Genomic DNA, 26,820 nt, shown 5'->3' with positions numbered 1-26,820 from the left:
ATTTTTCCAACAAACACACGAAGAGAAAAGACATGTAGTTTGTCGATTAAACTTCTTTTCCTAGTGAATCAAAGTTTGACTTGGGGTAACTTTTTCGGTGGTGAATTCAATAATTCTTCCGCCGCATTGTTAACAGGTACGCGATTGTTCTCGCCCCACGATTTATTCTTACATGACCCATTTTCATGGATCCAGCCTTATGCTTAAAATATTTAAGGAGAAAAAAAGGACAAATACAAAACAATAAAAATTTAGTGCATGAGGCGTGTGGCACTACATTAATAATATAGTGAAATGCACGTTTAATGACTTGAAAGAGTTATCCCGTATTCGCTGTTTTAAAATAACATAGAAGATAAGTATAGATTTTGAGCTGGACATGGAGTTTTAAGAAGAAGAAAAAGCATCCAATGATCATCAAAACCTCAATAACCCGCCATCCCTCTTTTCCTCTGCCTTATTCCTAACTCTGAGTTTAATGAACGAAATTAATTAGTCACCATAAGTTTTGCATTTCAAGGATTATCTTGTTTTCTGTTGGTGCATTTCCTAGAGTTGCAGCCAGTGGCGTACGCAGGATTTTTTGTTAGCAGTGTCGACGTATAAAGAAATGAAATATAAATAACTTATTATAGTGACGTCATTTTAAAAAAAAATCAAGCTGAATTATAAATTAAATTATAAAATCCACCAAAAGTAAACGATGAATGTTTTCAAGAAATTCCAACTTGAAAGAAAAAAATGAAAAAAAAAATATTAAAAGAACTTACATTTGAAAGAGCAACACAAAACACCAACAATTGCCTTTAGAGTTGCAGGCTCTAGCTCGGTTTAGATATTACTCCCTTCGGTTAAAAAAGAGTGTCCATTAGCCATTTGCGCTTTAGGAAAAATACTAATTCCAATGCAAAAAAAATGATGTTTTTTAATAGATAAATGTCATATTGCCAATAAATGATGTTTGCCCGGCTGGATAAAATCTCTTGGCTTCTTTGTTTTGGGATTTGGAATTAGAAAAGAATAAGCCTAAAAAAACATTTAAAAATATGCCACTCAGGCATCGAACGCACGACCTCATGGCATCAGTTAAAACGCCCAACCAGCGAGCCACCAATACCTTAGTGCTAAGTAATGGCATCTCTTTCGTATTTATCTAAATATTTGTGTCTGAATATTATTATACATATATAAATAAATAAAAAATCCGATCAAGCCGTGTCGGGTGACACCCCTCGGATACACGTGGGTCCGCCCGTGGTTGCAGCGGTTTTTGATATTCTGGTTAGTCCTGTTTACCAATTTTTGCTTCTTTCATTCTTTGGCTTGGTCTGATCTTCACTGTTTCTTGAATGCATTTTATATCTCGCATTTGAATTTCTAAGCATCTTAATGAAGTGAGAAAGACACCAAGTATGTAATGTTAATGGAAGAAAACTGTGAAACTATGTTTACTTAATATCTTTAGAAGATAATGAGTTTATTAACGCATGAACTAACAATTAGTAAAGCGAACATATACATTTTTCATACTAAAAATCTAAATTTAAACTCAAGTTTCAATTTTATTTTCACACGGTAATGGGATAAAAAGAGTAATATTAGAGGTAAAACCAAAGGTTTTCAATGCGTTTAGTTAACTTTATGAATATAACTAATTGGTTATAAGAATATTTATTTAACAAACTTTTTGCTTGATGTCCTCCCAGTTCTGGATCGTTGCTATGTCCATAATGTCAATCGCTTACTCTTTTCCTTCTAAGGTCTAAGAGGGTTTCATGTTCTTCAATAGTCACCAATTTCTTGCTCATGTCCTCGCACTATTTGAGCGATTTCTCTTCCACTGTCATTATTCATTAAATTCTTCTCTTTTGAAGCATGGGTTATGAAGAAGAAAATTTGAGACTGTAAATTCTCGACCCATCTTTGATTCCCTTGCATTGTACTGTTTGACGTGCTAGTAGCTAATTATAGTGATAGCATTTCTTCAAGTATCTAAAAAATAAAATTGTTTAGTAAACAACAGAAATATTAAAAATCTTACAAAAGCGGGCATACACATTTGGTAGATTGAAGGGAACAATATCACAAAAAAGCCTCACAACATTTCCTCAACAACATAACGATACCAAAAAGATATCTGAAATAACAACATACTGATACCAATTTAATAATTTCAACAATTTATATGAAATGATATTTTTCTAATACTCTAATATTAAAATAACAAGACAACTGGTTTTAGTAAAATTAGAATATCTTTCACTGTTTTCCTAGAAAATAATGGAAGCACACAAGTTTATAACATAACAATACCATAAATGTACTTTTCGAAACTTAAATTTTTAATGACTAAAAATAGGAAAATCAAACCATAACATTTACCGAAATTAAAATTTTCGAAAGTGATCACGATGAGACAATTAAAAATCAAGAGCATAACTGTCAAAAGCATTCGATTTAATTTCTCGCAACAATCAAATTTTTTAACAACCATTAAACAAAGTTTGTTAACATTTCTATACATCCAAAAGATAACAAATTAACCAAAAATGCACAAAACTTAATACCTAAATCCATGAAGGGGATTTTAAGAAGTTGTTTGGCGTTTTGGTAAATGATAGATGACATGACTGGCAAAATCGTAGTGGATAAACTTCAACACGATGAAACAACTTTTTTCCAAAGTCAAAGCAAACTTTACAATATTACTAACAAATACTCAAACTTTCATCAAATATTTCTCCGTAACAATGTTTCATACTCCAAAACTAAGTCAATCAGCATACATCATATCTTCAAATTCGGTGAATTAATTAAAATAATCAAAAACAATATTTATATTTTTATTCATAGAAACAATTGTTATTCTATAACAGAAGAATTTTTGAACGTTGAACTTCTTGGTGGTGCCTCTTTTATAATCTGGGTAACAAAAAGTGAGATTATGGACTGAGATGGGTAACAAAAAGTGAGATGAAAGTGATAATTTAATAAGACAAGGATGTAGAATTTTGCAACTTCTATGTAATATTGTAACTAACTTTTATAAGTCCCCTTTGCTCTTGCTTCGTCATCTTATTCGTATTGATCTCTGGCTTCCCGCCATAACTCTGTTTTGCACAACCCCAATCGCCATCGCTATTCTTGGCTCCAGAATTGGCGTCGCCGTTGCTGCTGTGAAATTTTGGAAGATAGTTTTGGATGACAAAGAATTTGAGAGAAGATGCTGAGGGAATAAGAAGATTTGTTGGGGAGAAGTTTTTTGTGACTGAAAATAGATCTTAATAGGAAAAGGAAATTAATGTGGAACTGTAACTGTTTTTTTTTTTAATCTAACAGATTTTAAATGCAGGCCATTACTATTGGTAACCATTCGTATTAGTTGCTGATGAAGAGGTGCAACTGTTTAGGCTTCATTTTTTATAGGGGAAAATGAATATTTATTTAATTGGAAAATGTGAGAAAATGGCAAAAAAATAAGAAAAAAGATAAATAGCAATTTTGGCTTGTGAGTGTGCTACGTCACTGGGCCTATTGCCTCCTTTTATATATATATATATATATATATATATATATATATATATATGGGTAAAAATCATTTTAATCCTCCAACTTTACTTTAAAAATCAAAGACCTCCCCAACATTGAACAATCGACATTTTCATCCCCTTATCTAAACTTCCGTACATTGATCGGTAATTTTATATTATTTGACTGTCATCAAAGGGTTAAAAGGGAATTTTGCTTATATTTTTAATTAATTAGTTAGTACCCTAATTAATAATATATAAATTTTACATAGTTTCCTCAGTTAATTAATTCTAACACTTTATGCGGTCTTCAATTTTTCTCCCTAACCTATGCAGTTCTTCGTATTTTCAGAGGACCTTTCAAACTTTGATAAACAATTATTCTCCGGAAATATGAAGGTTACAAGGGTTTGAAAGGTTCTTCGGAAATATGAAGAACAGCTCTGGCTATGGAGAAAAATTGAAGACGGCAGAAAGCGTTAGAATTAATTAACGGAGGAAACTGTGAATTTTTTTTATATTATTAATTAGGGTACTCACTAATAATAAAAAAAAATAAGTGAAATTCCCTTTTACCCCTTTGATGATCGGTCAAATAATATAAAGTTACCGGTCAATGGCCGAATGGGTTGAGATAAGAGGATGAAAATGTCGATTGTTCAATGTTGGGGGAGCTCTTTGATATTTAAAGTAAAGTTGGAGGACTAAAATGATTTTTACTCATATATATATATATATATAGATAGATATTTGAGGAGCTACTGAACAAACAGAAACAAATTGATCCCTTTTCCCAGCCGTCCATTTTGAAGACAGTAGAATTATGTCACTGGAAGGAGCTCATTGTGTCTCTATTCTTCGCGCAACTAAAAATAGCTACTCTATCTGCTGGTCCTCTTCTTCTCAATCCATTCATTAACGTTGCTGAAGGAGATGCAGTTTTTAAAAATGAGGGGTTTCTATTGGCCATTCTTCTGTTATGTCAAAGAACTTTGAATCCTTGTCACAAAGGCAATGGTACTTGAGGAGCAGACTCATTGGCTTAAAAGTGAGGTCTTTGTAAGAAGCAAATGAGATTATCTAATGCTGCCAAGCTGATGAATTCTAGTGGTGAGATAATGAACTACGTAACTGTGGATGCTTATTGAGTTGGAGAGTTTCCTTTGTGGCTACATCAGACCTGGACGACAATTATCCAAATCTGCTCTGCACTTATCATTCTCCTTCGCACAGTTGGACTTGCAACTTTTGCATTCTTGGTAGTGATTATACTCACCGTGCTGTGTAATATCCAAGCCAATGGTTGCACAAGATGATAGGCTCAAGCCTATCTCAAAGGCTCTTGTCAATATGAAAGTTCTAAAATTATATGCATGGAAAGCTCATTTTAAGAAGGTCTTAGAAAATTTGAGGCAAGTAGAAGAAAAATGTTATTCAGCTGTTCAGTTGACTAATGGATATAATTCCTTCCTTTACAGGTCATCAGCTGATTTGTTCTCCGCTGCAAAATTTGGGGCTTGTTATTTCCTAGATGTTCCACTCTATGCAAGCCACGTTTTCACCTTTGTAGCAACTTTACGTCTGGTTCAGAGTCCAGTACGCGACATTTCTGACCTTATTGGTGTGGTCATTAAAGCCAAGGTTTCCTTTGCGAGAATTGTTAAGTTCCTTGAGGCCCCCGAGCTGGAAAATACAAATGTTAGGCAGAAGCACAAATTTGGATATACAGATCATGCCATACTTATGAAATCAGCTAATCTCTCATGAGAAGAGAAACCATCGCGACCTACACTTAGAAATATTAATTTATAGGTTTGACCCGGTCAGAAAATTGCTATATGTGGGGAGGTGGGCTCAGGAAAGTCAACTCCTCTGGCTGCAATTCTTGGAGAGCTTCCAAGTATCCAAGGAACTGTAAGTTGTATTAGTTACTTACTTCTTTTCTTGCTTGGTAGGAAGTGACGAGCAGGTTCTTGAAGTTTTAGTTCTAGGCACATTCACAATTTTACTTCACTTCATGCAGATTTAAGTATATAATTCCAATCCCAACTGATCTACAGATTCTCCTTGTTCCGTAGGTTCAAGTTTATGGAAGAATTTCCTATTTCTCTCAGTCAGCATGGATTCAGATGGGGACAATACGAGAAAATATTTTGTTTGGTTCTCCACTGGACAGCCGGAGATACCAGCAAACTTTGGAGAAGTGTTCACTGTTAAAAGACTTGGAGTTGCTACCTTATGGTGATCTCACTGAAATAGGTGAAAGAGGAGTTAATCTTAGTGGTGGTCAAAAACAGTGAATTCAACTTGCTCGTGCACTGTATCAGAATGCTGATATATATCTCTTGGATGATCCATTCAGTGCCATAGATTTACATACTGCAAGTAGAATATTCAATGCGAGAAATGTTGTTGATAGTTTTATGCTTCATATCACTTCTTCTGATCTGGAAGCCCAAGTTAGGACTGGTCTTTTGCAGGAATACGTCATGAGAGCTCTCTTAGGGAAAATCGTGTTTCTTGTGACACACTAAGTTGATTTTCTTCCTGCTTTTGTTATGGTTCTGGTTAGTATTTCTTGATGAACTTCATTTTCGATGATTTTTTTTTAAGGAGAAAAAAGATGTAAGCTCTTGAACTCCTGATATATTTTCTATAAAATCGCTGTTAACTTTTGAAGCTGAAGATTATATTCACACGAAACGGCCTTACATATGTCTGCTTTTATACACAGTTAATGTCAGAAGGAGAAATTTTACATGCAGCTCCATGTCATCAGTTATTGGCCTCGAGCAAAGCACTTCAGGACTTGGTTGATGCACACAAGGAGACTGCGAAAAGGTTGCAGAGGTTACTTCACTAAGATGGGAATCTCATACAAGTGAACTTCGTAAGGCTGGTACTGGCAAAAATTCTATAGCCTCTGGAGGTGATCAGTTGATTAAGCTAGAAGAGAGAGAAGTCGGAGACAATGGATTTAAGCCTTATGTTCAGTACCTAAATCAGAACAAAGGGTACCACTTCTTTGCTATGGCTGTACTCTCGCACATAAAATTTGGAGTTGGTCAGATAACACAGGACTTATGGATGGCTACAAATGTTGATAATCCCCAAGTTAGCTCTTTGAGACTGATTGGAGCTTATTTGCTAATGGGAGTTGTATCGATGCTGTTTTTGCTCTGTCGATCTCTATCAACGGTTTTTATGGGTTTGTAATCATCAAAGTCCTTGTTCTCACAGTTATTAGATTCTCTATTCCGTTCTCCTATGTCATTTTATGACTCTACTCCTTTGGGAAGGATATTAAGCTGGGTAAATATCTCAAACATGAACATTGAAAAAACAAGCTACAACATTGATATTAAGGTGTTTATGGACCTAACCATTTTTGCTACCTCTCCAGTATCCCAAACTCGTGGATGCAGGTCTCATCAGATTTGACTATAGTTGATCTTGATATTCCTTTCAACTTGATTTTCGCTTTTGGATCTACCACAAACTTCTATTCTAATCTTACAGTGGTAGCTATTGTTACTTGGCCAGTTCCGGTTATCTCCATCCCAATGGTTTATCTTGCTATTCAGTTGCAAGTAAGACTTGGCTGCTTTATTTACCTCAACATCCTTTGTACACCCATGCTTTGGAGATTCTATGGCAAACGTTGTAGGATTTTAAAAGTTTAATTCTCTCCAACACTATTCTCTTATGTGCCATCAGTAACTGATAAATTGAGACATTAAAACTTTTGCTCTTACTCTTGGCAGAAATACTACTCTGCATCTGTTGTGATTTAAAGTCACCAAGTAATGAGCTTTAAAGATGAAGTGTGAACTGGGAAATACAGGGAAACAAAATTGGAGGGAAGTTGAAATTTTGGAAATGTAACTTTTTCAAGTGAACATTCTCCCACATTGGTGGTGGAAAGTAATATGTATGTACTTATATAGAGAAACACTTCTTCTAGCTCTTAAAAAGTTGAGAAGAGGGACTCCCCTCTCGTTGTCGTCGACGCTTGGCTTTAGTCTCGGTCAAATGATTTGATTGATAATCTTTTTGGACCAAATTTTATTTTCCATTTCATTATTTAATTTTCCTTTTCCTAATATTAATTCGCGCATTATTTAATGAATTCGCGGAATAAATTAATATTTTCCCAATGGTCTTAACTGCTGATCAAACAGTCACCTTCTTCCAGAACAGCTGCCTTTGCACTTTTTCAATGACTATAAATTTCAAGGCTTCGCCGAAGTTCTGCAATTTGCATTGCCACTATTGCAGAATAGTTTTCCGTTCTATCCAGGGAGAAATTAATCAATTAACCTTGGCAACTATGAGGAGATTAGATTTCTTAAGGACACACAAGAAACTTGTGTGCTCAGAAATTTCTGTTTCATCTACATTCTGTTCTTAACATTGTTTCTGGTTTTTCCTTTTTTAAATAGAAACTGGTTTTTACTAAAATACTGGTTTGAACACTTAGAGATAACAAGCTTAAGAATTCTAACTTATTGTTTAATCTTTTGTGATCTATTTATATTGGAGACTAAAATCTTCGGATTTTCTACTTTGCTTTTGAGATTAATGTTTTCGTAACTTTCTACTCATTTGTCCACTCGATTTGAAGAATATAAAAACTTCATCGAGTAATTAATGTTTGGCTTTCAATTCGAAAATATAAAAACTTCACTGATTTATTAACGTTTGGCTTTCGGTTTGAAGATATAAAACCTTCACCGATTTTATTTAATTCTGTTTGTGTTTGTCAACAAAAATGGGAGACTAAACTCCAAATCTAAATGCTACTGCTATTATCACATCAACCCCCGCGTTTGGCTGTACAAGCAATGTTGCCTTCTCTAGTCGTGTTGCACCGGCACAGGCTCCAGCAGAGAAGCCTGAAAAATTCACCAGGATTGATTTCAAACGATGGCAAAAAAGATGTTCTTTTATTTAATGAATTTAAGCCGACAAATGTTCATTAAGGAAGAAGTTCCGGTTCTACCCGAATCAACTCCTGAAAATGAACGCTTCATTGTGATTGAGGCTTGGAAGCACTCGGATTTTTTGTGTAAGAACTATATACTTAACGGACTGAAGGGTGATCTTTACAACGTCTATAGTAATGTGGGAACTTCGAAAGAACTATAGGATGCGTTGGAAAAGAAATATAAAACTGAGGATGATAGATTGAAGAAGTTTATAGCCGTCAAGTTCCTGAACTACAAAATGGTAGATGGCAAGTCTGTTGTTACTCAAGTTCAAGAGTTGCTGGTTATATCATCCACAATCTCCTGACTGAAGGTATAATTTTAATTATTACTTCTGCCGAAAGTATTAAGTGTGCTATTTCTTACATACTATTTATTGTAGGTTTGGTGATTAGTGGCACGTTTCAAGTTGCGGCAGTAATAGAGAAGTTTCCTCCTTTATGGAAGGACTTCAAAAATTACTTGAAGCACAAACGAAAGGAGATGACGCTAGAAGATCTCATTATTCGATTGAGAATCGAGGAAGATAACAAGGCGGCAGAAAAGAAGGCCAGTGGGAGATTAGCAATAGGGGGAGCACATATTGTTGAAACAGCTCCAACGAATCCTAAAAAGAGGAAAAAGGCGTCAGGACCAAGGAACTATTCCGACAAGAAGAGATTCAAGGGAAACTGCCACAATTGTGGAAAAATCAGACACAAAACAGCAGATCGTCGTGCTCCGAAGAAGGAAAAGAAAAAGGGTGTCACGACCCAACCCCGTGGGCCACGACTGGCACCCTACTTGGGCACCCAGCCAGACTTACATATCCAATTATCATATCCAAACTTAGCTCAGAGTTCACAATAGTTATTTTAAACATAATTTAAATCAAAACTGGTCTTAAGCGGTCGTGCATACCAAAATATCATATCGGAACAGATAGAAGCGGCGGAATGCACATCGCCGATCATATGTACAAATATAGACATAAGGGTCATTTTGGCCACCATAACAGACGGACCGCATTAAGACACAGATCGTAATCAAACAGACACATACAGGACCCTCGACCCACAAATATGACTACAGGCCTCTACAAATACAAAACGAAAACATGGGACGGGACAGGGCCCCGCCGTACCCCAAATAGTCAAATATACAGATACATATAAATCACAAAAGATATATACCGACATATGGGCTCCGAATCAAAAGGAGTACTCTGTAATAGCAGGACGGGGAGCCTACAGTGGTGGATCACCAGCGTTTGTACCTGCGGGCATGAAACGCAGCCCCCGAAGAAAGGGGGTCAGTACGAAAGATGTACTGAGTATGTAAAGCATAGAGTGCAGAAGTGTAAACCATAACTGAAAACAAACAGGATACAAAAAGGGGAATACTGACCAGTATATCAAAATCTGTACCAAAAACATATGTACATAATGCAGATAAAAATCATGCAAAGCTCAGGAACGTGGTCACCCCTCCGACGCAGGTGCCACACACAACATAACACCAGAAGGTTCAAATCTCCGTACATCCCCGAACACGCATATCATCATAACATATCACCAGCCATATCACAGCATAACTCCAAACGGAACCCGGCCCTATGGCGAGGCCTCGGGAACCGTAACACAGCATACGGCCGAATTTATCATAGGGCGCACGAACCATAACCGGCCCGGGAACCGGTGGACGAAATCATAATAAGGGCACGAGCGGAGTCGTGAGCAAAAAATGCAATTTATATATCAAAATACTCTTGCAAACTTGATAAAATCATATGTTGACTCATTAGTCAGAATAGTTCGAACAATTAATCAAAACGGGGTTCATTTCACAAAAGTATTTCCAAAATGGTAATTATGGTTCAAAATATAATTTAGGATATCGTGGCAATCAAAATATTATTTTTCGATAGCCAAATTCACAAACGAAAATCCTTTGCCGACATTATACAAAAATGAGACTAATAGAACAAACAAAAGAGTCTCGGAGTTAGCGGGCCCACCTCGGGTCAAGTCGAGGTGGCGGACATGAATCGCAGACATTTGGGGTCTATGGAATCATACATGGAGGTTTCGGAGCAAATCGATTACATTTACAAAAGTTTTGAACATATGGTCACTTTCCAACAAAATATGAGTTTTATAGTTCAATGCAATTGAATGAATAGTACTCGATTTCCATTTCGGATTTCAAGGAACAGAATTGCCCCCGGGGCTCCAATATCGACCTAGTATACCTAGGACATGCCTAAAGAAGGAATGGGGTAGCCTTACATACCTTTCTCACTTCTTACGCTCGTTCAAACTCGATTCCCGTTTCGTCCAAAATCTGCAATTGGTCATTGTTACCAATTAGGAATTGCAAAACTTAAGAATTCACTTAACTTCATGTTTGTCTGCCGAAATTTCGGCAGCACCTCCCCTATACATATAACATCCCCGAGGCTTAGCTCGGCTCAATAAATATCAACAACACAACCCACAATACCAAAGTTATCACGAATCACATCAAAATGGTTCTAACGTCAATATTCTTCTTTTCTACATAAAGCAATACTTCCATTTCAAATTTCAAATTTCCAAACAAGTCTCAAGGATTTCACATTCATCATTAACCAAAATCATCACAATATAATTTGGAAACACTTCATATCATTTGTACGAAATATTCATTCGATATACAAAATATACAACTTTCCACCAAAGTCATAATTCATTCAAAACTTCTAATCTTTAACATACTTATTCATAACATGCTTCCATATCCCAAATTCATCAACAATCATCATAATTTGCACCTTAACAACTCCACTTTAATAATGTCATAAAATCATACTAAAACGACATAAACTTCTACATTCCATTTCAATGCAAACTTATATCATTTCATCTTCATTTGCATTGCAAGCATCACAATTACACAACTAACATGTCAAGCCAAATTAATTTATTCTCATTCCAAACCTCAAACATCACACGGCCACATATACATTTTCCATCTTCCATCAAATTCGTTCAACTTTCATTCTCAATATGGATTCCATCATACACACAACTAGAATACAATATAAACTTCAACGCATCACATACATACAACACATATACACACGGCCACATACTACACTTTATACCCACTTTGCAAACTTCCATGTTTTCATGAATTCTACCCATTTCCATATACTATAACACAAACAAACCTTCATAACACAATAACATGGAATAAATTCTTACCTTTTTCTCCAATCTTCTTCACCCAAACATGTTGTCATTTTGAAGGAACTAGTGCTCTATTCTCCCAAACAATTGCACCATGTTGTAGAGGGACCTTGAATTAGTATAAATACCACAAGAAAATAATTTTGGAAGCAAGATTTCGAGGGGGTAAAATGGAGGGGTATGGCCGAATGCCTCCCTCTTGCTCTTCTTATCTTCTTTGTTTTTTTCTCCTTCTATTCTTTCTCTTGAAACTTCTATTATTTAAGACCAATTTAAGCACATGGAAATTATTAAGGGACCATGGGTTGGGCTAGCCATATGGCCGGCCACCCATGCCCCCTTTGGGCCTCATTCTTTTCTTTTTAATTATTTGGCCCAATGGATTAAAATCCTTGTTTTATAATTCCCGAAACTAATTTCCAAAATTCCAATTTTTGCCCTTGGCCTCCCTCGGAGTTTCTACACCAATATTTTTCATGAAAAACACACAATTTTATTAATTCAAACCAACATATGACCTTATTCCTTACAAATCAAAATTATTCTGAATTTTCCCGAATACACGAAAATACGGGATATAACAAAGGGTCAAGCTAATATGATTAAAACAAATGAGGAAGTTGATGACTTGTGCGCTGTGTTGTCTGAGTGCAACCTCGTGGGAAATCCTAAAGAGTGGTGGATCGATTTTGGCGCCACTCGCCACATTTGTGCTGTTAGAGAAGCATTCGCTTCATATGCTCCCGCCGGACTCGAAGAGACCATTTTTATGGGAAATTCTGCAACGGCCAAGACTGAAGGTTATGGAAAGATATTTCTGAAAATGACTTCTGGCAAGGTGGTGACTCTCAACAACGTCTGTCATGTTCCTGAAATTAGGAAAAATTTAGTCTCCAACGAACTTCTAGTGAAGAATGGTTTTAAGTGTGTTTATGTTTCAGCAAAAGTTATAATAAGTAAGAACGAGTTGTACATAGGAAAAGGTTACCTTACAGGGGGCCTTTTCAAACTGAATGTAATGGTCGTTGATAATAATAAAATTTTAGCTTTGTCTTACTTACTTGAGGCAAATGATTTATGGAATTACCGTTTAAGACATGTCAATTATAAAACCTTACAAAAAATGATTAATTTGGATGTATAGCCTAAATTTGAATGCGATAACTTAAAATGTCAAATTTGTGTGGAAGCTAAGTATGCTAAACATCCTTACAAGTCAATGGAAAGGAATTCAAATCCTTTAAACTTAATTCACACAAATATATGTGACATAAAGTCAACTCCATCTCGCGGTGGAAAGAAGTATTTCAACTTTCATTGACGATAACACTCGTTATTGCTATGTTTATTTACTTAATAGTAAAGATGAAGCAATTGAAGCCTTCGGGAAATACAAAAGTGAAGTTGAGACTCAACTTAACAAAAAGATTAAAATGATAAGGAGTGATAGGGGCGGCGAATATGAATCTCCTTTTGAAGAAATTTGTTTGGAATATGGCATTATTCACCAAACAACTACCCCGTACTCTCCCTAATCAAATGAGATTGCAAAAAGAAAAAAATAGAACATTAAAGGAGACGACGAATGCCTTACTGTTAAGTTCTGGTTTACCCCAAAACTTGTGGGGGGGAAGCTATTCTTACGGCTAATAGAATACTTAATCGAGTTTCCCATAGAAAAACACAATCCATTCCATATGAGAGATGGAAAGGAAGAAATTCCAGCTTGAAATACTTCAAAGTGTGGGGTTGTCTCGCTAAGGTACAAGTTCCTAAACCCAAAAGGGTGAAAATAGGACCGAAAATCATAGATTGTGTTTTCATAGGATATGTCACCGATATCAAAGCATATCGGTTTCTGGTTCACAAATCAGAAAATCCCAACATTCATGTTAATTCGGTAATGGAATCAGATAATGCAGAATTTTTTGAAAACATTTATCCGTATAAAGAGAAATGTGAGTCATCTAGCGAAAGATCTAAATGACCTCTGGAAGAGACAAAGGAAAGTACTCGAGCCTCAAACTTTTAAGGAAGCAGTGTCTTCTTCAGAAGCACAATATTGGAAAAAGGCAGTTAATAGTGAAATTGAATCCATTTTAAGCAACCATACTTGGGAGTTGGTTGATCTTCCTCCCGGAAACAAACCTTTCGGTTCCAAATGGATTTTCAAAAGAAAAATTAAAGATGATGGCACTATTGACAAATATAAGGCAAGAATTGTTGACTTGTTAAGTCACTTCATGGACTTAAACAAGCACCGAAACAATGGCATGTGAAATTTGATCAAACAATGTTGTTAAATGGATTTAAGATTAATGAGTGTGATAAATGTGTCTACATTAATAACATTCCAAATCATGTGGTCACTGTTTGCCTGTACGTTAATGACATGTTAATAATGAGTAAAGACATTGTCGACATTAATGCTACTAAGCGTATTCTTGCTGGCAAATTTGATATGAAAGACCTAGGAGTTGCTGATTTAATTCTAGGAATTAAAATCCACAGGACTCCTCAAGGTAGCATGAACTCCAATTGACTTAAACCATAATTTTGTTAGAAATAAAAGTCAAAGCAAGTCTCAAGTGGAGTATACTCAAGTATTGGGAGGTTTGATGTACATCATGAATTGTACACGGCTAGATATAGTTTGTGCGATAAGTAAATTAAGTCGATACACAAGTAATCCATACCAAACTCATTGGATGGCAATGAAACGAGTTTTGGGGTATTTACAATACACACAAGACTTGGTTTTGCACTACAATTCGTATCCGGCAGTAATAAAAGGATATTGTGATGCAAATTGAATCACCGGATCAATTGAAACTAAGTTCACAAGTGGATACGTTTTTATCATTGGTGGAGGAGCAGTGTCTTGGAAATCATCCAAACAAACTTGTATTGCCCGCTCTACGATAGAGTCTGAGTTCATAGCTTTAGACAAAGCGGTAAAGAAGCCGAATGGCTCCGAAATTTCTTGAAAGATTTCCATTTTGGCCCAAACCTTTGGCACCTATATGCATACATTGCAATAGTCAAATGACAATAGGAAGGTCTGGGAGCATTATGTATAACGGCAAATCTCGTCACATATGACGAATACATAATACCATTAGACAACTACTTTCTAGTGGAATAATCACAATTGACTATGTAAGGTCAATGGATAAATGTGTCAGATCCACTTACAAAAGGCCTAGGTAGAGAGGCGGTTGAGAAATCATCAAAGGGAATGAGACTATGGTTGAGGACAAGTTAACATGGCAGTAACTCTACCTAGAAGACTGGAGATCCCAAGATCTAGGATCAAGGAGATCAAACAAAGTTATGATTGACGTTCAACATTGTCAAACAAATTTTTGGTCCATTCTCATGATGAAGACAATGTTCAGTACCAAGGATAAAGCATTAAGGCTTTTTAATGGTTTCTAAGTTTGATACAGGGTATATCAAATAGTGTTTCTAAAGGATTACACGTTTAGGAATCACCTATGTAAGTGTGAAGTGTAAGCCGCTTCAAGGAGAATTTTGTAAGGCCAATTCTCTACGCACTTACGAGACCAGGCGCGGTTCATGGTTGAAACGAACACAACAATGAGAACCAAAGACGGTTAAAGGGTTGATTGTGTGACATGTGGTTGTCTAGGTATACACCAAAGTTCGACGGTTCAAAGATATCAAATTTACCGATTGATCGAGTATAGTGTTCACTATGGAAAGTTCAAAGGGAAACCTACTTATCCAGATGCGATTAATCCTTGCCTGCAAATCACACAAGTTTTTCCATGCATGTTCTCATGATATAGCCATTCCCCATTCGTGTGGGGGATTGTTGGGATTTAAAGTCACCAAGTAGTGAGCTTTAAAGATGAAGTGTGAATTGAGAAATGGAGGAAAACAAAATTGGAGGGAAGTTGAAATTTTGGAAATGTAACTTTTCCAAGTGAGAATTCTCCCACATTGGTGGTGGAAAGTGATATGTATGTGCTTATATAGAGAAACACTCCTAGCTCTTAAAGTATTGAGAAGAGGGACTCCCCTCGCACCGCCATCGTCGCTCGGCTTCGGCTTCGGCTTCGGCTTCGGCTAAGACTACGGATTCGGTGCTTCGCCTCAATTTTACTTACTGAAATTTTGCGTTTTGTACTCCCCTCTTTCTTCTGCATAATTTTTTCCGAAGCAAAAACATAAGTGTCCAGTGTGTCATTTGCTGCCTCTTTGAGTTCGTTGAAGTTCTGCAATTTGCATTGCTGCTATTGCAAAATAGTTTTCCGTTCTATCCTGAGAGAAATTAATCCATTAACCTTGGCAACTGTAAGGGGATTAAATTTCTTAAGGACATACAAGAAACTTGTGGGCTCGGAAATTTCTGTTTCATCTACATTATGTTCTTAACATTGTTTCTGGTTTTTCCTTTTTTAAACAGAAACTGGTTTTTACTAAAATACTGGTTTGAACACTTAGAGATAACATCATCTGGAAAAGAGTTGATGCGGATCAATGGTACTACCAAATCATTTGTGGCCAACCATCTTGCTGAATCTATTGTTGGAGCTGTGACTATAAGGGCATTCAAAGAGGAAGACAAAATTTTTATGAAGACTTTGAACCTAATTGATACAAATGCCAGCCCGTTCTTCAACAATTTTGCAGCAAATGAGTGGTTGATTCAACGACTGGAAACTATCACAGCGATTGCTCTTGCATCCTCAACACTTTGCATGGTTTTGCTTCCGGCTGGAACTTTCAGTTCAGGTATGCCATGAATTAATATTACTCTTAGGACTAGATAAAGAATTCTATATTATTGTTCCTTTATTTTCTCCTAATCTTAAACAGAACAGATCTTCTGACAACAGGCTATTATTCTTTTGCAGAATTTATTGGGATGGCTTTGTCCTATGGTCTTTCCTTAAACACGTCTCTTGTTTTTTCCATTCAAAACCAGTGCAGGCAGGAGCGTATGCAGCCTTAAAGGTGGGGATTCAATTAAACCTCTAACTTTTGACGCGGAGCACAAATTTATGTATAAAAATTTATTAAAATTGCATTAAGTAGTAGGCATGAACCCATAAGTTTTAAAATGACAATGGATTCAACTAAGAATCTTAAAAGGTTGAACCCATAAAATTTAAATTCTGTATCCGTCTCTGAGTGCAGGCTAGCAAATTACATAATTTCTGTGGGAAGACTCAACTAGTAAACATGACAATATGAATAATTTTCTGCCAACAATATGAAAAAGAAGCCTGAAATCCTGCCATTATCAAACTGTTACTGAATGACAAACAGAAATATAACCGGACGAACGTCAGCCGTGGAACTTATGGAAGTGAACAATGTCTCCCAAAATCACTATGACACTTAAGTTTGATCCAACCCCACAATATCTATCTCGTTACAGATCCCTCCTTAGTGTATATCTATATGAATTCTTTGGATATATTACTCATTAGAGTGCTTGAATAACTCCATTACTTACCTTCACTACTTAGTTCATGAATTACAGTATACAAGTTTTGTTGTCTGTGCCATCAGAGTTGAAACCAATCACTCTGTTCTTATTATTATAGAATTGGATCTTTTTTGCTCTTCACATGCAGATGCTTCTTGCTATAAGCCTATCAATTGAATAAATTTCTTGCTTTGTTTGAGGAGTAGCGAAGATAAAGTGGAAAGAGGGAAAAATAAGCTTACTTTTTCTTTCCCTTTATTGTTTTATGGTACTAAAAATAATGAATGTGTTTTGAATAAGAAGAGAGAAAAGACTACTCGAAGCTGACCATTCTAAAATACTGTATTTTCAGAAACAATGTAACTAATGTTTTTGACCATTAATTTAGGTGTTACATCCTTGGGAAAATACATAAAAAAAATCTCTCCCCCATCGTATACTCGAATTAATTATGACGCACCCAACTTTTACGGGCGACCTATTACCCCCTTACCTTATTTTTTCTGTATTTTTATACCTTTTTTGACTGACGTGGCACCAAAAAAAATTAATAGCGAGTGAAAGCAGTAAAAATAGTTTTTATATTTTAATGAAAATTAATTTTTAAAAATTTATTTATATGTTATCCTCTCACCCACCTCACCCTCCCTTTCTTCCACATTTCAATTGTTAAAGCTACTAATTACAATTTATTATTCTCTTTCTTCTTCTTTCTCCTCTTTCTCTTGCTTCTTCTTTCTCCTCAACCACCCCCAATGCCGCCGCCATCACACCACCACCGCCATGATTGAACATAGCCCAGTTCGTGAAATCATGGGCAGTTCGTGCAATTTCTACATTATTATTAAATTCCATTCCCCATGAATTTCCATGAAATTTAACAAATGGCAAGAGGAGCGGGTTGGACAATTCTCATGAAATTTTATAAACAACAATTTCCATTGTTGTTAAATTCCAATCCATGATTGAACATAGCCCAGAAAGGAAGAAATTGCACAGTTTGTCCTTCAAATGGCAATTTCTTCAAATGGGTGTCAATGGCAATTTCTTCAAATGGGTGGGGCAAGAGCAGTCGGTTTTTTTGTGGGAGGGGGGGGGGGGGGGGGGGGTGCAGCAGCAACAACAGCAGGAAAATGAAGAACTTGTACAATCTCGAGTTTGGTTTGGGGGGAGGGGGGGCCTGAAATGAAGAAGAAGGGGGTTATGATGAAATTGAATGTGTGTGTTAATGGAGGAAGAAAATGGGTTGAATGTTTCTTGAAAATAAGCTCTTTATGATTGATGATTAAATTAAATGTGTGTGTTAATGGAGGAAGAAAATGGATTGAATGTGTGTTTGTTAATGGAGGAAGAAAATGGGTTGAATGTTTCTTGAAAATAAGCTCTTTATGATTGATGATTAAATTAAATGTGTGTGTTAATGGAGGAAGAAAATGGGTTGAATGTTTCTTGAAAATAAGCTCTTTATGATTGATGATTAAATTAAATGTGTGTGTTAATGGAGGAAGAAAATGGATTGAATGTGTGTTTGTTAATGGAGGAAGAAAATGGGTTGAATGTGTGTTTGTTAATGGAGGAAGAAAATGGGTTGAATGTGTGTGTGTTAATGGAGGAAGAAAATGGGTTGATGGATTTCTTGAAATGAAGAAGAAGAAGAAGAAGAAGAAGGGTTTAATAATGAAGAAGACAAAATTAATGGTTTAATGGTTAACTAGTATAAATATAATTAATAAAAGAAAAATCAAATGAAAAAAATAAAGGAAAAGTGGCACTAATGTGGCGGAGAGTGTGCAACACTCTTCACTGTGCAATTGGGCATCAATTTTTTTTTGGTGCCACGTCAGCCAGAAAAGGTACAAAAATACAGAAAAAATAAGGCCGGGATTAATAGGTCGCCCGCAAAGATTGAGTACGTCATAATTAATCCGAGTATACGTTGTGGGGTTTTATGTATTTTCCCTTACATCCTTTAGTACTTTTATTTAAATCTTTTTAAAATCTAAATTTATTTAGAGAATATAAATTATTTATTACTCTATTATTTTCTAATTTCATTTCCTGTACTAGTAAGTAGTCAAGCTAGCTATACAATACACATTGATTTGATAACCAAAATAAACTACTCCTATGGTATATGGCATTCCATTCAGGACATTGAGAAAAGTTTATAGAAACTATTTACCTCTCTTTCATAGTCGCTCATCAATGCAATTCAATGTAGAAACCATGGACTTCCACGAATAAATTATCTCAACAATCTTCATGAAATTGTAATCTGCAATTTCATGACATCCACTGCAAGCCCCCTTCGTCTTTGCCGCTATAGTTCCACAGCCAATTCATATATACAAACACTGAGAAAAGTTTCTTCCAGTTGTATTTTAGACGGACTCCCAGATATCAAAACACTGAAAAAACTCCATTCCAAGATCATATTCGATCCGTGTCTATGTAATAACACGTCTCTTGCCATCAAATTGATGCGTGCTTATGCTGCTTGTGGCCAACCTAATGTTACACGTAAAGTGTTTGATAAAATTCCTGAGAGGAACGTGGCGGTTTATAATGTCATGATCAGGAGCTATATGAATAACAAGTTCTATAAAGATGCGATTTTTGTTTATAAAGATATGTGTAGACGAGATGTTAGCCCTGACAACTATACATTTCCCTGTGTTATTAAAGCTTGTTTTGGTTCCGATAATTTGAGGGTTGGGCTGCAGATTCATTGTGTTGTTGGCAAGAGGGGTCTCGATTCGGACCTATTTATAGGGAATTGTTTGGTGGCTATGTATGGGAAATGTGGGTGTTTAGTGGAGGCTCGTCAGATTCTTAATGAAATGCCTAAAAGGGATATTATTTCTTGGAACTCGATGGTTGTTGGATGTGCTCAAAATGGAAGGTTTGATGATGCGTTAGAGGTTTGTAAGGAAATGAACGTGTTAGGTCATAAACCAAATGCGGGAACCATGGCTAGCCTTTTACCTGCTGTAAGCAATACCAGTGTTGAGAATGTCTTTTTCGTCAGAGATATTTTCATGAATATGGATAAAAAGGATTTGGTTCCATGGAATGTGATGATAGCTGTATATGTCAAGAATTCTATGCCTAATGAGGCGGTTGATCTCTATCTCCAAATGGAAACTTGTGGGATAGAACCTGATGTTATTACTTTTGCTAGCATTCTTCCTGCTTGTGGGGACCTTTCAGCTGCATCGTTAGGAAGGAGGATTCATGAATATGTTGAGAGAAAAGGTCTTAGTCCAAATTTATCTCTTGAGAATGCATTAGTTGATATGTATGCTAGGTGTGGATGTTTGACAGAGGCAAGAAAAATGTTTGAGGGGATGAAGTTTCGGGATGTTGTTTCGTGGACTTCTCTGATATCTGCTTATGGTAAGAGTGGACAAGGTCGGGATGGAGTTGCTTTGTTTTCACAAATGTTGGAGTCTGGTCTTCAACCTGATTCTATTGCTTTTGTTTCCATTCTTTCTGCTTGTAGCCATGCAGGATTGCTACTAGAAGGAGAATACTATTACAAGCTAATGATAGACGAGTACAAGATTGTTCCTAGGTTAGAACATTATGCATGCATGGTTGATTTAAAAGGACGAGCTGGACGTATAAACGAGGCCTTCGATTTCATCAAGCAGATGCCTGTAGAGGCTAATGAAAGAATCTGGGGTGCTCTTTTGGGTGCCTGTCGGGTGTACAATGATATGGACATTGGGCTTGTGGCTGCAGACAGTCTTTTTGAATTGGCCCCAAAGCAATCTGGTTATTATGTCTTGCTATCCAATATTTATGCAAAGGCTGGAAGATGGAAAGATGTAACAAATGTTAGGTCAATCATGAAGGAAAAAGGGATTAAGAAAATGCCCGGTGTAAGCAATGTTGAGCTCAATAACACGGTGCACACCTTTCTTGCTGGTGATACTTCTCACCCACAATCGAAGGAGATCTATGAAGAGTTAAACATATTAATAGGTAAGATGAAAGAGGAAGGATATGTCCCAGAAACAGATTCTGCCCTTCACGACGTTGAGGAGGAAGACAAAGAAAATCATCTAGTAGTTCATAGTGAGAAGCTGGCTATTGTCTTTGCAATTATGAATACCAGTCATGGTACACCCATTAAAATTACTAAAAATTTGCGCGTGTGTGGAGATTGCCACATTGCTGCCAAACTTATCTCCAAGATCACGCAACGTCTGATTGTAGTTAGGGATACAAATCGTTATCACCACTTTCAGAATGGAGTTTGCTCATGTAGTGATTATTGGTGACTCTGCCTGGAGTTACATAGTTGTACGCATATTTCAGTTGCTCATGTAAGTGGGCTTCACAGTTTTTATCCTCATTTTGCTTAGCACACTACTCTTTTCGGGCTTGCAATCAACAATTACAAGCAATTGTGAGAGGCCTCTTCCTGGAATCAGATTCGTTATACTACAGCTGTAAATCTTGATTTTTCTTAACTTCAATGTGAGGGAAATAATTAAAGAGTTCAATTTCGACACTTCAGGAGCTGTAACTTTTATTTCAGAGAATAGAAGCCTATTGTGTGAGAAAATATATTTGTCTTCAGTTTCATCCTCTTATTGCTAATTGACTTAACATAGCCAATAATTGTACCAGTTTGCATAATCAGCCAGCATTCTTGATCTGATAAGATGCTAACTGTTTGGAGTAAACATATGCTTTATTAAAGAAGTGATTTTGGTAGGCATCAAGAATATTAGGGGGCCCAAAAAAGAAATTATGTACTATCACATGTTTACCATAGGATTCACTATTTATTTTATTAAGATACGTTAATGTGCCAAAAAAAGATGTAACATGTGTTAGTGGTGAATTAATTAGTGACAGTAACCCACTGTGACGAATTCAATTATTCCCGTTTGTTAATCATACCTCACCTACCTTTGCTCACCTAACGTTAGGTCTTTCAAACTTGGGTAAGAAAGAGATCGAACGCTATATTCGAGCATTAATACAGGGAACATGTTATTTAATTAACTGGACGAATCGCCTCTAATCTGTGACAGCACTTGGTCTACACCTTTGACTACTCATATAAAAAAAAAAGGGGGATGTACCTTTGCAAAAAGAAGCCAATGAGTTAACTTGTTGGGTTCTCCTTCTCATGCACATGGCTGATTCTGTAAATATGATATAGGAATCGGCATGCCCCTGAATTATACGAAATTGCACATATTTGTCCGTCGTTAAAAGGTTGGTGCAAAGATGTCCCTAACGTTTTTTGTTTTTTGCTATATATGCCCTTGAGTTAACGGAAAATATTGGAGGGCATATTTGTTCAGTTTCGCATAGTATAGGGGCATATTTGATCAATTAAAAATCGTGAATATTATGGTACAAAATATCATTGCATTCCAAAACATAAAAAAACATTTGTAATTACAATCCATCCACGATTGCATTACATCAAAATTATACAACTAAAAGAGCAGATGCAATTACAACCATCTTTTAAAAACTGTTTTCACAAACAAGAGCATCATTTCTCCTTTTCAAAAGATTTTTTTTACTAATGATAATACCATTTTTATTTTTCAATTTGTTGATGATCTGGATAGTTCTTTCTGGATATTTTTCGTCTTCTCAGTCCCAATATCTACACTATAATGGATGCAACAATTATCGCAATAAAACATAAACATAAAATAGGAGATAACTTACATTAGACTTATGACACATGAAAAAATGTCTCCCACAGTGCTAAAATTTTTTATAATAATAATAGAAAGAGTATCACATTTTAAGCATTTATACGATTTCTTACATAACATTCAATGTGGTTTGGCCGTTTCGCGAATTTCACGCATAATCGAAATTTAGTAGAATTATTTGAAGTCCATAAGTGAGATGGAGTGCAGTAACTCCACGTCCACAAACCCTTCCACAACTCCACATCCACAAACCCTTCCACAACTCCACATCCACAAACCCTTCCACAACTATTTAAAGAACTCGAAGCTTCCGACATTTCATAAACAAGTGAAAGAATAAGAGAGAAAAGTGAGGGGTTGTACGATAAGTGTGGAGTTTCAAAATGCAGTTGCAATAAATCATTGGCTAGCATAAAGTGCACTACAAAAAAATCTGAGAACTATTTGTGCCATAATATTCATGAATTTCAATGGATCAAATATGCCCCTATACTATGCGAAACTGAATAAATATGTCTTCTAATATTTTCCGTTAACTCAAGGGCATATATAGTAAAAAAAAACGTTAGGAACATCTTTGCACCAACCGTTTAACGACGGATAAATATATGCAATTTCGTATAGTTCAGAGACATATTTGAGCCGCCATATAGGAATACATTAAAAGAGGTGAGATAACATATTATTAAATAATTAATGTATGTGTGAGCTGCCATTATTATAAAAAAAAAAATTGTAAAAGGCATAGCTGGTTGCCTTGTGTCAACTCCATATTTGATATAGGAAAGAAAAGGAATTTTAGAGAGAAGAATTAGAAGGCAAAAATGGCTACAACTTCTTCTTCTTCAATGGAACGGATCATGTCACTTCCACATTCCTCAATGACCATGAGGTTGCGTCTTTCCGGCTTCCCTTCTTTGCTTCGTCGTTCTCCCCAAGCTGCTCCTTCGTCGTTTTCGTCGTCTTTTAGGCCACCCTCAGGTATTATTTGTCCAATACATTGTCTTCTTTTCCTTTTTTTTTTTTCTCAGGTTACTAGGTGGTTTTGGTTTTGGTGTATCTACTGTGCTTGTATGAAGTATAAAGCTGTTAATTTGAGATGAAGACTTTTGACTTACTTTCTCAGTGAGTTAGCATCCAAATCATAAATATATGGGTCTCAATCGGCCTGGCCTGTAAAGTCCACCGTCAAAGGAAAATGTCCTATCAGATATCTATGATCAAGGGAAAATAGTAGAAGTACATCTTTATTAAACTTTCAAATACTCAACTCTTTATCTTTTAATATTCTTTTTTTATTTTAATAAGAAATGTATGAATATACCAGTAATCCATCATTGAGGAAATACAAAAATTGCTCAAAGGGAGTACAAATTTAACACGAAGTGCAACCTTTTCTATACAAGGGGTGGACCAAATACAAATAAGTTTAGTTGCTCTGGACAGTGGCGGAGCTAGAAATTTCATTAAGGGATTTCAACTTTTTAAAAATAGACTATATCAAGCTTGTGCTTCATGTCAAGGGGATCCAACCCTTATATTTATCATGCATTTTATTACTTTTGACTTGTAATATACATGTATACTTAGTAATTTTTTGAGGAAGGGGCATCAAATGGACCCCTTCCTTCAATGTGGCTCCGCCACTTCCTCCGGGAGAACAGAACCTACGACTTCAATTATCGTGGCACCTTAAACTTAGTACTTTAGAGCAAAGGCCTTATTGGTCCCAACTTCGTTTATGTTTCAAGTGAATGCATTTGTTTGCCCATAAACGAAGTTGTCTTTTTACAGTTCCACATTGGAAAGGAAAAAGAATTTCTTTTCTGACCTCTTAGTTCTAGGAAATTATTTGGACTTGTATCAAGCCAGAGTTCTTTGGTCTAAGGTGTAAAAGTTTTCAGGCTTTCGATGTCACATAGATTCCAAGAGATCTCCTATCTTCAAGATTAGGGCTTCTGCTGAAGAAGAAGAAACCTCTGAATCTGTTGCTCGCATCAGAAAGGTATTTTCCAATGTAAAAGACAAGGTAAGGCTCTCTTATACTTCATAGTTCATTTGTTATGTCTCAAAACTGGTTCATTTCTTCATTTGCTGAAATTCAACGGTTGTATGAAAACTTTGTAATAGTGGGACGGACTCGAGAAGAAACCCACAGTCTTTCTTTATGGAGGTTCTGCAATCCTTGGTCTTTGGTTGTCTTCAATCGTTACCGATTCATTAGACTCCATTCCTCTGGTAGGTGATCTAATTGCACGTCTTTTCTATTGAAGTTTCTTACAAAATATAAGTTGCCTATATTGTCATCAATACATTGACTAGTCTGTCTTAGCCTTGTGCATTTTGATGTTATCATAATATCTGCTTTCTTGTGATTATTCAACCTAAGTGAATGTCTCTCACGGTTTAATCTTCTTGAACCAGTTACCCAAGTTTTTGGAGTTGGTTGGGCTTGGATACTTTGGATGGTTCATTTACAGATATCTTCTCTTCAAGGTACGGTCTTAGCATTACAAAATGTAAATCATTTCTTGCACTTAATATCTTTTACAGTTGGGCATTGGACATAGGCTAGATATTATAGGGATTCTGTTATTAACCCATTCAGTTCACATTACTCTAGTCATACTGCAAACGAATTATTATTCATTCATTTGTTTCCTACGACTGTCACCTCAGTTACATATAGGCCAATTATGCATCTTTTTTCTATGTGAGCTGAGGCAAATTTAAGGTCAAATCACAAAATTCTGAGCTGGGTTGTCATTAACTTTCACACATTTTAGTTACATTAGTTATAAATTCACCTCCCACATTGGAGACCTTAAACATGCCAAATAACCTAGGAGATCATTACTTTGGGTAAGCCAAAAATCTCCAGTATTGCAAGAGCGTAATTATTTGGGACTTAATAACATGCTGAATTCAGCACCTTGTTACTAGTAGTACTATTTCTCTGTCAGTGTATGTACACAGTTGAGGGTAGATTTTTCAAATATGGCTAATAATGCTAAAACTGGATTTTCTGTTCTCAGAGTGGAAGGGACGAACTGCGAAGAGATGTTGAAGCTCTTAAGAAAAAGATAACTGGGGAGGAAGAGGAATAGCAGAAGCCAGTTTCTGTATTGCTGTTTTCTTACAATCTTAGAGTAGCTGAAAGAACATCTGAACAAATAAGCTTCAGCTGGAAGCTTTCTTCTCTATTGTTCAATTAATCTGTTATTCTCTTGTATGAAGACCTTTGTACATTACAAACTAGCAATCTGAACCCCCTTACAAGAGATCAGCTTATCCTCGAATTGAGAATCCATGCACTCGCAATTGATAGTGGTGTTAATGGTGGAAATTATATTGTCAACTCACATTTCCAGTTTTCCACTGCATTCATCCACATGACATGAATAGATCTACAATAATTGCCTACAATAGCATTTTAACAACCAGAATACATCAATTTGGGCATTAGTTTGATGAACGGGAATTCTGAACCCCAGATGAAGATTTAGTTGCACAAGTTATAAGAGACCTCAGTAATATTCTTGTTACAGAATGAACGTAGACTATTTCCTAGGAATGTACATAACACATTTATAAATGGCAGAATTGTAGGAATCCCTTTTATTTCTTTCCTTAGTTAGAACCTTATGTACCTGTATTTATATTGCTTACCTCTTGGAATAATAGAACAACTTATTCTCTTAAATCAGTTCACATGGTATCAGAGCGGAGTATTCTGCTTGGCCGAAGTTAGATCTGAAAATCAGAAAACTCACCGGAGATCGCCGGAGTTGGGTCAGTGTACTTCAAGGAAGTTTTGAATCTGAAATTTAGCAAATGCCACGAACTTAGGGAGGACCGGCTCTCCCGATCTACGAAACCCCAGATTCCATTGGTTGGAGGAGAAGCACGTGTGGCTCACGCGCTGACGAAACTACCGGA

The 26,820-nt window shown here is 36.2% G+C and overlaps 2 protein-coding genes and 1 pseudogene across 2 annotated transcripts; all 3 read left to right on the top strand.

The window, feature by feature from the left end:
• The first annotated feature begins 3,960 nt into the window (after nucleotides 1-3,960).
• On the top strand, nucleotides 3,961-7,359 carry LOC132631182 (ABC transporter C family member 10-like; annotated as a pseudogene).
• An 11,904-nt stretch (nucleotides 7,360-19,263) lies between these two features.
• LOC132632009 (putative pentatricopeptide repeat-containing protein At3g49142) lies at nucleotides 19,264-21,859 on the top strand. The gene has a single exon (XM_060347789.1). It carries the CDS (start codon nucleotides 19,474-19,476, stop codon nucleotides 21,472-21,474), a length of 2,001 nt encoding a protein of 666 aa, XP_060203772.1. The 5' UTR covers nucleotides 19,264-19,473; the 3' UTR covers nucleotides 21,475-21,859.
• Nucleotides 21,860-23,543: 1,684 nt separating this feature from the next.
• Nucleotides 23,544-26,162, top strand: LOC132632010 (protein CURVATURE THYLAKOID 1A, chloroplastic-like). Its single transcript, XM_060347790.1, has 5 exons — nucleotides 23,544-23,862; nucleotides 24,786-24,910; nucleotides 25,012-25,119; nucleotides 25,306-25,377; nucleotides 25,917-26,162. The coding sequence occupies exons 1-5, from the start codon at nucleotides 23,706-23,708 to the stop codon at nucleotides 25,986-25,988; spliced, it is 534 nt and encodes a 177-aa protein (XP_060203773.1). The 5' UTR covers nucleotides 23,544-23,705; the 3' UTR covers nucleotides 25,989-26,162.
• The last annotated feature ends 658 nt before the right edge of the window (nucleotides 26,163-26,820 follow it).

This window comes from Lycium barbarum, chromosome 3, assembly GCF_019175385.1.
Source record: "Lycium barbarum isolate Lr01 chromosome 3, ASM1917538v2, whole genome shotgun sequence".
Lineage (NCBI taxonomy): Eukaryota > Viridiplantae > Streptophyta > Magnoliopsida > Solanales > Solanaceae > Lycium > Lycium barbarum.
The sequence above is the reverse complement of the archived record's forward strand: the minus strand, read 5'-3'. Positions and strand labels throughout refer to the sequence as shown.

Coding starts and splice junctions, on each gene's coding strand:
- LOC132632009 (XM_060347789.1), top strand. CDS start 19,474: ATGACATCCACTGCAAGCCCCCTTCGTCTTTGCCGCTATAGTTCCACA.
- LOC132632010 (XM_060347790.1), top strand. CDS start 23,706: ATGGCTACAACTTCTTCTTCTTCAATGGAACGGATCATGTCACTTCCA. Junction 23,863..24,785: donor GTCTTTTAGGCCACCCTCAG/GTATTATTTGTC, acceptor AAAAGTTTTCAG/GCTTTCGATGTCACATAGAT. Junction 24,911..25,011: donor TTTCCAATGTAAAAGACAAG/GTAAGGCTCTCT, acceptor ACTTTGTAATAG/TGGGACGGACTCGAGAAGAA.